The following is a 17007-nucleotide window of genomic DNA, read 5'->3' on the forward strand; positions in this document are numbered from 1 at the left end:
TGCCTCACTGACACACTGCCTCACTGACACACTGCCTCACTGACACACTGCCTCACTGACACACGGCCACTCACTGACACACGGCCACTCACTGACACACGGCCACTCACTGACACACGGCCACTCACTGACACACGGCCACTCACTGACACACGGCCACTCACTGACACACGGCCACTCACTGACACACGGCCACTCACTGACACACGGCCACTCACTGACACACGGCCACTCACTGACACGGCCACTCACTGACACGGCCACTCACTGACACGGCCACTCACTGACACGGCCACTCACTGACACGGCCACTCACTGACACGGCCACTCACTGACACGGCCACTCACTGACACGGCCACTCACTGACACGGCCACTCACTGACACGGCCACTCACTGACACGGCCACTCACTGACACGGCCACTCACTGACACACGGCCACTCACTGACACACGGCCACTCACTGACACGGCCACTCACTGACACGGCCACTCACTGACACGGCCACTCACTGACACGGCCACTCACTGACACGGCCACTCACTGACACGGCCACTCACTGACACGGCCACTGCCTCACTCACACTGCCCCACTCACACTGCCACTGCCTCACTGACACACTGCCTCACTGACACACTGCCTCACTGACACACTGCCTCACTGACACACTGCCTCACTGACACACTGCCTCACTGACACACTGCCTCACTGACACACTGCCTCACTGACACACTGCCTCACTGACACACTGCCTCACTGACACACTGCCTCACTGACACACTGCCTCACTGACACACGGCCACTCACTGACACACGGCCACTCACTGACACACGGCCACTCACTGACACACGGCCACTCACTGACACTGCCCCACTGACACACTGACTCACTGACTTACTGACACTGACTCACACTCACTGAAAGCTCATTTACTGAGATATCAACCTCACATTTTGAACACAACTTTAGATTCATGGCTTTGCTTTTCTAACAGTTTTAGAGTTCAACATCTTTCATAAAAATGTTTATAAATCATTTTCATTAACTAAAACCTAAATAACTTTTTTGTTTGTTTTACTTTTTAAACTTTTTTTACTTCAACAATAATCTGCCAAGGCTCTTCTATAACATGAGACCAAACCCAAGTCTGCACTCCCCAGCTTAACATTATGACAGTGTTTGTACACTATGGCCTTTGTGTAATTCTTTTAAGGGTAACAGAAGCATTCAAGTAAGAAATAATAGTTCAGCATCATAAAGTGATTATATTCCACAGCTCTACTGATAACCCTGGAACAGAAAGCAATAACTATGAAGAATTCACAAATGATTTCCATTCGTCTGCGTTTACCTGGGCTTGGCTGTGATTGGCTGGGATCCTCGAGAGGAACATCGAGATGCACGACAGGGTCTTCCACTTCAGCCCTGTTGTTCTCTGCGAATCATTAAATTATTAAAAGAAATGAAATGTTAGATAGTGTGATATGATGCATATTATGCCCCTTTGCACAAGATGTAATATAAATCTCTGGTGTCCCCAGAATGTGTCTGACAAAACACCTCACTGATCCAGAATCAGGAGTAACCAGCAGCGAGTGCAGCCTTACGGAGAGACTCAGGGAGAGTTCCACTTTTACACGTTTCTGAATGTTAGAGGAGACATGTATGTAGTTGTGTGGGGTACTAGCGGTGTAACGATACACGTATTCGTATTGAACCGTTCGGTACGAGGCTTTCGGTTCGGTTTTCAGTACGTATTTTTAAACCGAACGGTTCGTGGACCATTTTTCCTGCCGACCAACATTTCCTTATTTCAAATGTAGGCGCATCGCGCATGGCAAGCGCACTCATAATGTAAGAGACGCTGGCGTGACCACAACATCGCCCAACATCAAATGGCAAATGTAAGCGGAACGAAACTGAGCCACTCGTTATTGTGTGGTTGACGGACCGTTTATCAGTTTGGACCAATGCAGCGCGAGCCGATCTTCATCATCAGCACTGTTACTGCACAGCGACATCCAGTAAAGAAAACATTTGAGTTCACCACTGAAGTAATAACATCGCTGCGAGATCTAGTGAAACATTCACATTTCTCCGTTATTACCGGATCAAACAGCGCTGACGTGGAAACCAGGAGAAACATTGTGCCATGAATGAACTATCCAGTGTCCACAGATCAGCAACATCACCATGGGTTTACTGTAGTAACACTACTAACTGTAGTAACACTACTAACTGTAGTAACACTACTAACTGTAGTAACACTACTAACTGTAGTAACACTACTAACTGTAGTAACACTACTCACTGTAGAAACACTACTAACTGACTACTAACTGTAGTAACACTACTAACTGTAGTAACACTTCTAACTGTAGAAACACTACTCACTGTAGAAACAATACTAACTGTAGTAACACTACTAACTGTAGTAACACTACTAACTGTAGTAACACTACTAACTGTAGTAACACTACTAACTGTAGACACTACTAACTGTAGACACTACTAACTGTAGACACTACTAACTGTAGTAACACTGCTAACTGTAGTAACACTACTAACTGTAGTAACACTACTAACTGTAGACACTACTAACTGTAGTAACACTGCTAACTGTAGTAACACTACTAACTGTAGTAACACTACTAACTGTAGTAACACTGCTAACTGTAGTAACACTGCTAACTGTAGTAACACTACTAACTGTAGTAACACTACTAACTGTAGTAACACTACTAACTGTAGTAACACTACTCACTGTAGAAACACTACTAACTATAGTAACACTACTAACTGTAGAAACACTACTAACTGTAGACACACTACTAACTGTAGTAACACTACTAACTGTAGTAACACTACTAACTGTAGTAACACTACTAACTGTAGTAACTCTACTAACTGTAGACACTACTAACTGTAGTAACACTACTAACTGTAGTAACACTACTAACTGTAGACACTACTAACTGTAGTAACACTGCTAACTGTAGTAACACTACTAACTGTAGTAACACTACTAACTGTAGTAACACTACTAACTGTAGTAACTCTACTAACTGTAGTAACACTACTAACTGTAGTAACACTACTAACTGTAGTAACACTACTAACTGTAGTAACACTACTAACTGTAGTAACACTGCTAACTGTAGTAACACTACTAACTGTAGACACTACTAACTGTAGACACACTACTAACTGTAGACACTACTAACTGTAGTAACACTGCTAACTGTAGTAACACTACTAACTGTAGACACTACTAACTGTAGACACTACTAACTGTAGTAACACTACTAACTGTAGTAACACTACTAACTGTAGTAACACTACTAACTGTAGTAACACTACTAACTGTAGTAACACTGCTAACTGTAGTAACACTACTAACTGTAGAAACACTACTAACTGTAGTAACACTACTAACTGTAGAAACACTACTAACTGTAGTAACACTACTAACTGTAGAAACACTACTAACTGTAGACACTACTAACTGTAGTAACACTACTAACTGTAGTAACACTACTAACTGTAGTAACACTACTAACTGTAGTAACACTACTAACTGTAGACACTACTAACTGTAGTAACACTACTAACTGTAGTAACACTACTAACTGTAGTAACACTACTAACTGTAGTAACACTACTAACTGTAGAAACACTACTAACTGTAGAAACACTACTAACTGTAGACACTACTAACTGTAGTAACACTACTAACTGTAGTAACACTACTAACTGTAGTAACACTACTAACTGTAGTAACACTACTAACTGTAGTAACACTACTAACTGTAGAAACACTACTAACTGTAGAAACACTACTAACTGTAGTAACACTACTAACTGTAGTAACACTACTAACTGTAGTAACACTACTAACTGTAGTAACACTACTAACTGTAGAAACACTACTAACTGTAGACACTACTAACTGTAGTAACACTACTAACTGTAGAAACACTACTAACTGTAGACACTACTAACTGTAGTAACACTACTAACTGTAGACACTACTAACTGTAGAAACACTACTAACTGTAGACACTACTAACTGTAGTAACACTACTAACTGTAGTAACACTACTAACTGTAGACACTACTAACTGTAGTAACACTACTAACTGTAGTAACACTACTAACTGTAGACACTACTAACTGTAGACACACTACTAACTGTAGACACTACTAACTGTAGTAACACTGCTAACTGTAGTAACACTACTAACTGTAGACACTACTAACTGTAGACACTACTAACTGTAGTAACACTACTAACTGTAGACACTACTAACTGTAGTAACACTACTAACTGTAGACACTACTAACTGTAGTAACACTGCTAACTGTGGTAACACTACTAACTGTAGTAACACTACTAACTGTAGTAACACTACTAACTGTAGTAACACTACTAACTGTAGACACTACTAACTGTAGTAACACTACTAACTGTAGTAACACTGCTAACTGTAGTAACACTACTAACTGTAGTAACACTACTAACTGTAGACACTACTAACTGTAGTAACACTGCTAACTGTAGTAACACTACTAACTGTAGTAACACTGCTAACTGTAGTAACACTACTAACTGTAGACACTACTAACTGTAGTAACACTACTAACTGTAGACACTACTAACTGTAGTAACACTACTAACTGTAGACACTACTAACTGTAGTAACACTGCTAACTGTAGTAACACTGCTAACTGTAGTAACACTACTAACTGTAGTAACACTACTAACTGTAGACACTACTAACTGTAGTAACACTGCTAACTGTAGTAACACTACTAACTGTAGTAACACTACTAACTGTAGTAACACTACTAACTGTAGTAACACTACTAACTGTAGTAACACTACTAACTGTAGACACTACTAACTGTAGTAACACTACTAACTGTAGTAACACTACTAACTGTAGTAACACTACTAACTGTAGTAACACTACTAACTGTAGTAACACTACTAACTGTAGTAACACTACTAACTGTAGTAACACTACTAACTGTAGACACTACTAACTGTAGTAACACTGCTAACTGTAGTAACACTACTAACTGTAGTAACACTACTAACTGTAGTAACACTACTAACTGTAGTAACACTACTAACTGTAGTAACACTACTAACTGTAGACACTACTAACTGTAGTAACACTACTAACTGTAGTAACACTGCTAACTGTAGTAACACTACTAACTGTAGTAACACTACTAACTGTAGTAACACTACTAACTGTAGTAACACTACTAACTGTAGTAACACTACTAACTGTAGTAACACTACTAACTGTAGACACTACTAACTGTAGTAACACTACTAACTGTAGTAACACTGCTAACTGTAGTAACACTACTAACTGGAGTAACACTACTAACTGTAGACACACTACTAACTGTAACCATGGGAGTGTGGCAGGAATAGTAGGCTATAATGCTTTCAAGTAACATTACGTCGGTTTTATTTTGACATTATGAATACAATTGCTGCCCTCAAATGTTAATCTAGGGCTGCACGATTTGGGCCAAAATGATAATCACGATTATTTTGATCAATATTGCGATCACGATTAATTATCACGATTATTTGTTGATTTTACCAAAACAAATTTTATTGCCACATAGGCTAATTATAACTGCTTTCACATCCATATTGTGCTACATTTCTGCTAATGTATGTGTATCTAAATAAAATAGGTCCTCTTATTCACCAAAATTCAGTGCATCTCCTTAAAGAATAAAGAAAACAATAAAGAAAATGTAGCAAAACTTCAACAGGGCACTATTTTACATTTTACATTGTGTAAATCTATTTTAGGAAGCAAAATATAAACTTGCATTGTACCTGCATAATGGATGTGAATAAAACACGCAAAATATACAATCAATAAAAAAACAAATATTCCATAACAGAATGTAACCAAATTAGAACATTTCAAGGCAGAACTGCACTATGGAAGTTCGATTAATGGATGAAATTCAGAGTCATTGTTATTTGACGCTTAATAAATGTAAAATGTTGTGGTAGGCCTACAGTGTCAGTGATTAGTTGTGAAGTCTTACTGCATAAATTTAATCTATTTAATTCTCCATGTGAAAGTTTATGTGCTCAAATTATTTCTATTTGTTAAACAATAGGTCAAAACAAGACGTTTGTAGGACTGATTATTGGAGTCCATTAATCGAACTTCCATGCCTCTTATGTAAGGGTTAATGCCCGACGAGGTGTCCGTTGTCAGGTTTTAATGGACGACGGCGAGGTGTAAACCGGCCGACGCGCAGCGGAGGACAACGGTCCTGACAACGGTCACCTCGAAGGGCATTAACCCGCTTATACCATGGTCACTTGCCAAATAAAACATTTTTAAAACATTAGTTTATATTTTAATTAGGCTAAATCTAGTTTTTTCAAATAATAACTTGCCTGACGATTTATTTAGCAACTTGAGATATTTATAGTCCGCTCAGCTTGTAGAACCCTTCAGGTTCAAAAATGCATTTTTTTTTTCATGAAACACAAAGGTAGGCATAGTTATTTTTTTATTGCACATAAAACACTTTGTGTTACACTAGTCTACACTAACCACAGCCTCCGAAGCACCGCTGTAGGTCGACTCTCCGATGCTGGACTGGAGAGCCGTCAAATAAAGTCGGTGACAGGCCATCGATGCGAGAGCAGTCTGCGGGCTTACTGGGCTCCGTCAGTCCGTGAGAGACTGAAGATGAAATAACGAACGAAGTCGCTCATTGTAGTAGGCTATGTAATATCTAACTAACGTTGACTGCCTGTTGCTATGGTTACTCACACAGCTGTTGTAGGCAGCGCATTTATTTATTAATTTCGAATGGTAAACAGGCAGTTTCACCAGAACTACTTTAGGTGTCCTCTATCACTTTTTAACGGACACCCTGCAGCCAATCAGAATCGAGTATTCACCCAGACCATGGTATAAATAGTAAATATATATATGTAGTATGTACCAATTTACTAATGCAATTTACTAATGCTCACACTCGGTCTCTCACGCGCACTGTCACTCAGTCTCTCTCGCGCGCGACACAATCGGTAGGCGCGCGCTGTTGCTCGCACGCAGACACACTCGCGGTCTCTCTCGTGCACTGTCGCTCGCACGCAGACCGTAGGTCTCTCTCGCGCACCTGGGCTCATGGAGGCACGTGATCAGACACTGGTTTACGGTGCGCTAGATTGGCAAAAAAAAAGCTTTCTGTGAACTGAATGACGCATTTAAAATATCGCTCGATCACGCGAATTTGATCGTGGGAAGCCAAAATCGTGATCGTGATTAAAATTCGATTAATCGTGCAGCCCTATGTTAATCTGAACTAAAACAAACCTTTGTTTATAACTACTACAATATTACATTTCATTTCATTTTATATGCTCCTAAGAAAAGTCGAGTATAGCTCAAAGTAAAAAAATATCATATTTTATGATGTTAATTTTAATAAAAATATAATAAAAAAAAATTAAATCAAGGAAATTTCTCTGGCATTTCTTTCTTTCTGCTGTATTGAGAACGTACCGAACCGTGACACAAGTGTATCGTATCGAACCGTGAATTTTGTGAACCGTTACACCCCCATGAGGTACCTGAGTGCTGGTTCCGGTTCTTCTCCTGAGCGGAGCGGCGTTTGGACCGAGCGCGTCTGGCCGGAGGACTTCGAGTCCTTCTAGTCTTCCTCTTCGGCACGTACGGGGAATCATCTTCATCATCGGAGAGGCTGCTGTCGGCCTCCTCCTCTTCAGGGTCATCCGGTCTCTTCGCAGGGTTTTCCGGTCTCTCCGCAGGGTCATCTGGTCTCTCCGCAGGCTTGTGTCCGGTTCTGAAGGGTGTCAGATGAACGGCCTCCTCACAGTTGAAGTCAAAGGTGTCGTTGCCGCCCAGGGAGGAATTGAGGCCCTCGGCCGGCGCCCGGGACCGGCTCTGGGAACGCTCACGGCTTTTGGAGCGCGCTCTGGGTTTGGGGTTCTCCCAGGGTTTCTTCAGCGGGGCCCGGTCCGGTCTGCGGCCCCGCTCCGGTTTGGTCCGGGTGGGTTTCTTCCTTCGGCTTGGCCTGACGGGAGGATCCGGCGTCGAATGCTGGACCTCGGACACCTCCAGCTCAAACTCCCGGTTCTGCTCGTCCGGTGCGACCCGCTCCTCCTCCGGCCGAGTGTTGAGCGCCTCCTCTCGCCGGTCATCGAGAGCCTCTTGTGTTTTCCCGATGGAGTGGAAGCGTGAGCTCCGTCTCCTCACAGCTTCAGAGCGCCTCTTCCTCCTGGTTCCCACTGTGGGCGGCAGTGACCCCGGTCTGGCAGCACAGCTCCCCGAAGCAGCCTCTGCACACACACAGAACACAGCATAAAAGCCCGAACATCTGTGTGTAATGAGCATGTGAGACACACACACACACACACACGTACCTGCAGTCGGAGGCTCCTGCACGTCAGTCTCAAACACACCAACCGGCCTGCGACACAGTCACAATATCATCAACAAATATCTTCTTACACTGATCATAATCATAACTGTTTGTTGAGCATCAGATCCTCATATTAGAGTGATTTCTGAAGGATCATGTGACACTGAAGACTGGAGTAATGATGCTGAACATTCAGCTTCGATCTCAGGAATAAGTTACACTGCTATATATCGGGCCGTCGCGGTGAAGGAATTCCCCTGCTGTGATGTTGAGCGACTCAATTTATTTATTTTGATTTATTTGTTGCTATATCAATAAGTGTTATGATGTGGTCAGCATACACAAAAGCAGCGGTTCTGCACATTGAAAACTGTCACTCAGCGTCTTAGAGTGAGTCATTAAACTGATTATTCAACGAACACGTTCAAAAACGCTGATTCATTAAAAGATAGATGTAATGAAACATGGTGTTAATTATTTTAACTTTGAGCTCCACTTTTCAAGGCTCAGCTAACACGTGTCGCATGCTAACGCTAAAGCTGGTGCTTCACTTAATAAAACACATTATGAACTTATTTAACATTCAATACACATGCAGGAAGTTCACAACAAGAAGGGTGTAGCCTTATGAACACACGCTAATACCGCGGTTGCTGCGGTTTCCTGCATCGCTCTGCCGTTAGCCTGTCAGTAGCGCGGTACTGCAATATTGCGGGAGTAATTGCGACTTTTTCATCTTACAATTCTGACCTTTTTTCCCTTACAAGGGACGGGAGAGCGAGAGCGAGAGACCTTGCGTGTGTGCCTCATGAAGCGCATCCTGATTGGCCGGTTTCGGCTTTAAAAAAAATTCATGTAAAAATCGAGAATCGAATCGAACCGTGACATTAGAATCGAAAATGTAATCGAATCGAGGATTTGGAGAATCGTGACACCCCTAGTTATAAACTCACAGTTGCGTGATATAAACGTCACAATTATCTTTTGAAATGTTATATTCTGTGGCGTAGTTTCCATAGTGAACAGCTGCTTTACACTGGAATAATATTTCACTGTTTTTGCAGCCTTGGTGAGCAGAAGAGGCTCTTTCAGACACATCCCCAAACCTTTAAACACTCATGTATATTATTTTCCTATAAAAAGCTTGTGTTTCTCACCGAGGACTGACGGGCTGAGCTGGGATCGTCTCGACAGGAGGAGAAACCTGCAAAAACAAGTTAATAAGCCGTGAATAAGAGGAACCACTACACACACTTTACCAGCGCATTAATTCACACACTCATGCAAAAGTAGATCTGCACATCGATGAACATCCAGGGCTGTTCCCGTACAGCGCCGTAACTCGCGCGTCACTGCTGTAGCGCATCGCTGGAGAAATCCGCTAGCCCGTCACCACGGTTTCCCCAAACCTTATTGTCTCAAATTAGTCGTTCAACCGCGTTGGTTAATGATGTCACACAGATGTTGGAGTAATAACTTCTGTTAATGAATCTGTCTGAGATCGAATTAACACTGTGTTTTGCTATAAATTACAGACATGGCATCCGAGGACTATTTCTCAAAGCAACTAGGGCTGCACGATTAATCGCAATTTACATGTAATCGCTCTTAACTCGAGATTTTGAAATCGCAAAGGCTGCGATTATCTTTTACGCGCAGCTCGTCACTGATATACGGCTCTGTAGACGCGGCTCACTCTGAAAGCACTGTGAGTTGAGTCACTTATAACGTGCATTTGAAAAAAGCAACACGCGTCAAACATCTTTCCAAACATGAGAAGCATTTATAAACCTCTTGTCCAACAAAAGACAACATTTAATAACATGCATTTACTCCAAACTCACTTCATAACGACAGATGAGCATAATTTGTGATATAATGTGGCTTCTTACACAGAATAAGGCAGTCGTGTATTTATAAGTCATGTTTAATCAAAGCATTTCAATCTTCCGTTTATAGAGGGTATGCGCATGACGTCACCGTCGGCCGGAGTGAATGCGGTCACGCCCACAAGTGGCAAAAAGACTGAGCGGCAGCATTTGTTTTCAGCGTGAACGCCGTGAAAATCACACAAAACACATCTAAAACGGGAAAGAGCTTTGCGATTGACTGTACAACTAGATTTGACCAGAAATCTGAGGTACTGTATATTTTTACAGACTGCAAAAAGCTACAGAACAGACTATATTCTGCATAATTGGATGTTTTTAAATAAACACTGACAAAAAAACTATACAAGTTTTAGGGCTGGACGATATGATGATATACAGTATAACATTAATGTAAGTGATCACTCGGATTTAGACCTATCTATATTGTATTTAACGTTATATAAAACGTTTACAGGCAAATTGTCTTCATTTATTTCCCCGGCGTGGAAATCAGGCACATATAAATGTCAGGAAACACGATTCCTGGCTGCATGTCAATATCCATGGATCACTGGATCTTTGATAAGTTGTAAGGAACACTATATCGAGTCCAACTTTTAGTTTAAACTGATAATAGTTTGTGTTACTCGCGTTAACGCAGTTTCCCCTATTAACTCCAGTCACGCAGCAGCTCTTCTGCCACTCAGTCCCGCTGAGGGGGGCGTGTTCCGGCGGGGAAGTGACGTTAATGCATTCCCTCTATTCAGCTACAGCGATAGTGATTTCCTGGAATGATGCGCGTTATTCTACTTCTGCGGCGGGGCATATTTACCGTGTCTGCGTGAGAGCGCCCTCTGGCGTTCAAATGGAGCAGCCTTTACTACCGGTCAGCCGCACTGCACTGAAAAGCTGCGCATAAAATATCACAGCCTTTGCCAAATCGCGTGTGGTTTTATTGCGATTAATCGTGCAGCCCTAAAAGCAACACTAAGGAACTGTTCCTGTGGCGATCTAGCCTCCCGTCGCGCGCGTGCTCACTGTGTATCAGCGCCGGCCTTAGAGTGAACGATGTCCACAGACAAGGTAGAGTATGTTGCATGATTTCATGAAAGTATGATGTATTGCGACATCAGAAAAAAACAACAACAACTAAATAATGGCAAGTGTAACGCTTGACGTAAAGCAAGTCAAATGTGTCGTTTTCTTATGTCTCATTCGAACCACAGAGACGCGAGCCGCTCTGGCAAACCTGCACAGTGTGGATATAGCAGATATAGGAGATATAGCGGATCTAGCGGAGGCACTTCACCCGGTGACGACTAGATAAACCACTGAAACGATTATGGAAACATTATTTTAAGGTAAAAAATGTTCTTTAGTGTTGCTTTAATGTCCAGATTCACTCATAGGCTCGTTCTCACGCACTCGAGCTCGTTCACACATGCGCACTCTTCAAAAACTACACGTTAAACCTCTTAAACTCAGACGTAAATGACATTTGCATGTACTCTAAATAAAAGACACAGGTCGCACTGAATGTCAGCTTGCTTATTTGCTCAAGATCAGGATTTATTGAGTCCACATGTCATGCAAACGAGAAACTCTTCTTCTAACCGCAGGTCGAGATCTGTCGCTTTATTTTTGTCATCATTTTTTTAGACAATATCCAAATATGATCCTAAATCCCACAGAAAAAAGGGTTTAATTTGTGCCGTGCTGTCTTTGCATTTGAACATTGCACATTTTAAACTAGGGCTGTAGTCAAACCAGGGCTCAACATAAAAAAAAATCCCCACTGTAGATCCGAGTTTTACTGGCCCTGAAAGAAATATAAGGAAAAGCACTTTTCCATTAAACTGTATTTATTGTATACATTAGGGAACCAAATGGAGGAATTAAGAGAGAGCCCCTGGAGAAATGCAAAAAAAAATAAAAGAAATTCAGCGTGTAGTAGATTATCTGTCAATACCTGGTCTCTCCTCATCTCCATCACTGTTACTTATGCTTATTAAAGCTAAAGTTATTCATTCAAGAGCTGTGAGTGATTTTGTTTTTGCCTTTTGTTGTTTGATTCGGAGTAATGACGCAATCGTCAGCATGTTTATTAGACGGCTTCCCCTTTAAGAACGAGTGCAGATCTAATAGTCTGATGCACTATATTTTAATGCACCATAACTACATCCATTTTAGTCATAAACTGTTTAAGTGAATCTCCAAGCCGGTCATTTTGACACATTTTTGTGTACATTTGATCGTTTAGACGCGCACATGAAGCCCAAAGTATAATTTGCTTGTCTCGTTACGGTCTGTTTCGGAGCGCGCGCCGCATTGGGAACAGCATCTCTTGTGCAGATTTTTGTGCTTTTAATAGCTCTTTTTATTATTAAACGCGTCCCGCGATTTAGAATCAGTAGAGACTGCATTTTACAACAATCACCGATCGTGCTGATTCTGTCTTAAAGTTTGAGCTTTAAGGAAAAATGACAGCGTAGGCTAGGCCTACTTCTGCGAATGAAAATAAAGTTGCGCTAGACAGAATGCGGCTGTAGTTTTTAATGGTTTTACCTCAAATATTCTATAATCTTTGGAAGCCGAAATCTAAAATAAAATCAGACTAATATCACAGATCTAAAGTGTAACCATATAGGCTACGTTCGAATGTTTAGTTCTGTCCTCCGTCGTCATATATTAAGCTATAGAAATGACTGGCGACTAATCGAGATGGTAAAAAAAAAAACAATAACGTCTTTACTCTTTATAGCAATAATAAATGATAGGCCTACGTGTATTTCTCCAGTGCCGACAGCAGAACAGATAACGTCCGAGCTTATCGATACAGCGGTCTTTCAAAATTCAGCCCCGGGGCCCGTATAATACCGGGTTTCGGTACCCATCCCTACCAGGTGTAGGCTACTGTGTTTTCCATGACACTAGATGTCCTCTTTCTCGTATCAGCCGTGTAGTTCTTTGACATTTTAACACGTTATAAATAACCTGAAGTAACATTGACACTCTTCGCGCCACTGTGTATGACGTTTGCTGTTTGTTTTGCTACTAGCCCGACATACACTTTTACTGGCCCCGGGCCATCGGGCCATTGCTTATGTCGAGCCCTGAGTCAAACAAAGAAATCCTTAGTCGACCAAAGTCGTGTCCTGCGCAACGATTAGTTGACTAAAAAAAAAAAAAAAAAAAAAAAGAACGCGCTGTTTTGATTGAACATTTTTTAACAATTGTCATAGAGCATTTATAAAACAACAACGAAAAAACATCAAAAATACATACAACTATAATAATAATACAATTCTTTGAAAATTAAGTGATTTTTTTTTAACTGCAAAAAGTGAGGAGCTCTGTCCTAGCCTAGGTCTATAGTGACCGTCACAATCGCGCACCTGACCACACCACAATAACTGCTATCTGCCACAATGAACAATCCTAACAAAAGCTCTCGTTTATACAGGCTGTATATTCTTCTTTACTTTCAAAGCTATGGGTTAACTTTTGTCCAGCCCATCTAGGAGTTTTAAAACAAACACACACAAAAAAACAAAGAGCCTAAAAAACAATCCTAATAATAATAGGCTGTATTGTAGGACCGCATATAGGTTTATTTTCGTTTTGTTACATTATTTAGGCTATTTTCAAACGCGTCAAGTGTACAAATAAAAACAAAAACATATCAAGAAAACACAATCTATTGAGTCAGCATGATAAAGCCGTTAAAGGGCCTGCTCACGTCTTTTGCGCGCTCATGATGGAAGCAACGCGCTCGCGGTGCGACGCGCTCTATTTTTCCAAGTGCGTCCACGCCGCATCGAGATAAAAACATATAGTGTATAAAAACATAAAAACTGAAACAAGTAGCGTTCTAACTGAATGAATACAGCTAAACTACCTATATCCCTTACTGAGCACGAAGCAGCAGCGCAGCCGGCCACAGGTGCGAACCGAGTGTGTGTGCGCTAAACTGTGGCGCGGTTACAAAATAGCCTAAATTACAGCATTTAAAGTTGGGGATAAACCATAGGCTAATAATATTTAGAATACAGTAATATATAACTGCTTATAAAGGAATACATATCAAGGAGTAAATCATTGAAAATTTATTTCTATTGGTAAAAATAAATTTTAAAAAAATGCACCTGGTCGACCAATAAGAATGTCAGTCGACCAAGACGGCATCGACCGATTAGTCGACTAAACGACTAAAGTTGACAGCCCTATTTTAAACAGCACAATAAACGTTAGCCAAGACACACTTATAGAAAACAGGTGACAGTGAATAGACAGAGTCCTGGTATTTACCGATAATGGTAAAACGAATCACTTATTCTGAAAAGAATATCAAGTATAAGTTTAGATGAATCCGACATGGGGCTGTTAATAGTAAAACGTCCGTCATTTAACGAACTTTTAAAACACGGATGGATAATACAAAAATGCTTTCTGACATTTTGAAACAAGAAACTACCAAGAACAAAATTTAAACTTAGCCCGTCAATTTTGATTTTACACTGATCTTCTCTCTGTGCGCGTCAGTGTTTGAGCTCGCGCAGTTCTGATACAACGGTACTTTTTAGTCCATAAGTAACTAACGCGCTAGTTCATACAAAATAAATATGTAACATAATTAGGTACTTTAGTTATTTCTAACACGATAACGTAACACATGCAGGCGTTTCTCAACACTGAGATTAATAAATAAACGCCTGTTTCTCCAGACTCGCGCTTCAGTAATCCACAAATCACAGAACTTTCATAATCACTGAGCCATAGCGAGTTATTGTTCAGTATTACTTAAATGGATACTCCACTTTTTTTGGAAATAGACTCATTCCTGCGTAATAATCAAGAAACTTTACTGCTGTACCATGAGTGCAGCAGGCGTAATGATATGACGCAGCGCCTGAAAATAGTCCCCAGCTCGGTAACTTCCAACGTGACCGGGACTGAGTGCCTGCGCCTGCTCTATTGGTACGGCAGTGAAGTTTCTTGATTATTACGCAGGAATGAGAGTATAGTTCCTAGCCATATCAGCCTAGAAAATCGCAACTTTACATTTTCCGTCGGTCTTAGTGCACGATGTAACTGTGTGTGTGTGTGTGTGCATGACGTCTCACCTGTACATCAGCAGTGTGTGTGTGTGTGTGTGTGCATGGCGTCTCACCTGAGCGTGTTCGGCCGGCGCGCGGTCTCGAAGCGTCCTCTTCAGCATCAGCAGGTGGAAGACGAGCGCCTGCCTCTCCTTCTTCAGGTGCAGAATGACCCCCTGCGCTTGCCGTACCTTCTCCCGCTCCGTCTGCAGCGCCACGGCGAGAGCTTTGTTGTTCTCCTGGACGCTCTTCAGCACAAACGGCTGCACCGTCGCTGCAAAGACATGATCCACCCCAATATAAACTGTCATTCATTGTTATTTTTTAATGGAATATTGCAGTGTTTATTCTAAATGATTTATCAGTGTTTTTAATCATCTTGAATGAGAATAACTTCCTCTTGCAGCATCTCTTCTCTGATGACGAGGGCGGGGCTATAACCTGTCGCTCACATGAGATTAGCCAATAGCAAACCACAATCATACAATCAATTCCCACAGACACAATCAAGCCCCGCCCACATGTGTTCTGGTTCCAGAAGCGATTCACTCGGACTGTTATCATCACAACTTCTGTTTCGTGCTGACTTTAATTTGGTTCTAAACCTGACTTTCTTTCTTCTGTGGCACACAAAAGGAGAAGCTAGGCTGAACGGAAAACGATAGAATGAGGATGTCACTCTTAAACACCTCAGTTTGTTTTCCACAGAGGAAAATCAGTCATAGTTTTGGATCAACGTGCGTCAATGACAGATTTTACATTTCTGTGTGAACGGTCCCTTTAAGAGCGGGGAGAGCGGTTTACGTAGACCCGTACTGGTACTAACGACACCATAAAACACAACCCAGACGTTTATATCTATGGTTTATATAATGGCATAAGGCATTAATCGCACCTGTGCTTCTGCTCTTCATCTTCGACAGGCCGCGGCTGACAGCTAAAGCCCCAGCGAGGCGTTTGTTCCTCTTTTCCTTCATTTTGTCCTTGATTTCGTCCAGACTCTGCTGGAAACTCTTCTTCAGCACCCGCTCGCGAGCCATGGCTGACCGCGAGTCTCTCAGGAGATTAACGGGTTAAGCTTCAGCTCCACATGCCTCTGAGCCTCTCTCAAACACGACACACACCTCGCACTGCTGCTCGCCGCTATCCACAGGCGTGTGAACGGCGACTTTAGAACGGATAGCGCGTATATTGTGTGTATTTTATGTGAGTTTCTTCTCTGGCGTACTTCCCGTCGGGACGTTGATGTTCGAAATCATGCGCTGCGAGCTCTGATTGGAGGAACACACGTCACTTCCGCAACTAGCTCAGACGTCATCTGCAGTCAAAAACAAATAACATGCGCCGACACTCTTGCGCTCGAAGAGAGGTCCAACAGTGCATCCAAAGCATTTCATCATCTAAGAATCTTAAAGCTCTTCAGACAATAAACTTGTTTCAACTCTTTAATTTATTTCATTACAGTTTTCTGTTCTGTTTTTTTTATATGTAGAGGCTATAACCCATGTATATGTATGTGGTGCTTTGCTCTCTTTATTTCGTTGTAACCGTCCTTCGGATAAAACCAGAGGTGTAGTGGTAAAAAAAGA

At 41.8% G+C, this 17007-nt stretch overlaps 1 protein-coding gene across 1 annotated transcript; it reads right to left on the reverse strand.

Annotated features, from left to right (window-relative positions):
* Positions 1-1353: 1353 nt before the first annotated feature.
* On the reverse strand, positions 1354-16709 carry sgo1 (shugoshin 1; the record flags this gene model as incomplete). Its single annotated transcript, XM_056245142.1, has 6 exons — positions 16314-16709; positions 15493-15692; positions 9609-9655; positions 8453-8499; positions 7640-8368; positions 1354-1437 (listed from the first exon to the last, which is right to left on the reverse strand). Coding segments are annotated over exons 1-6 (1252 nt in total), but the record flags the coding sequence as incomplete, so codon positions are not given.
* Positions 16710-17007: the final 298 nt, after the last annotated feature.

The sequence above is a fragment of the Rhinichthys klamathensis genome, unplaced genomic scaffold (genome assembly GCF_029890125.1).
Source record: "Rhinichthys klamathensis goyatoka isolate OS25496 unplaced genomic scaffold, OSU_Roscu_1.1 h1tg001523l_1, whole genome shotgun sequence".
In the NCBI taxonomy this organism is placed as follows: domain Eukaryota; kingdom Metazoa; phylum Chordata; class Actinopteri; order Cypriniformes; family Leuciscidae; genus Rhinichthys; species Rhinichthys klamathensis.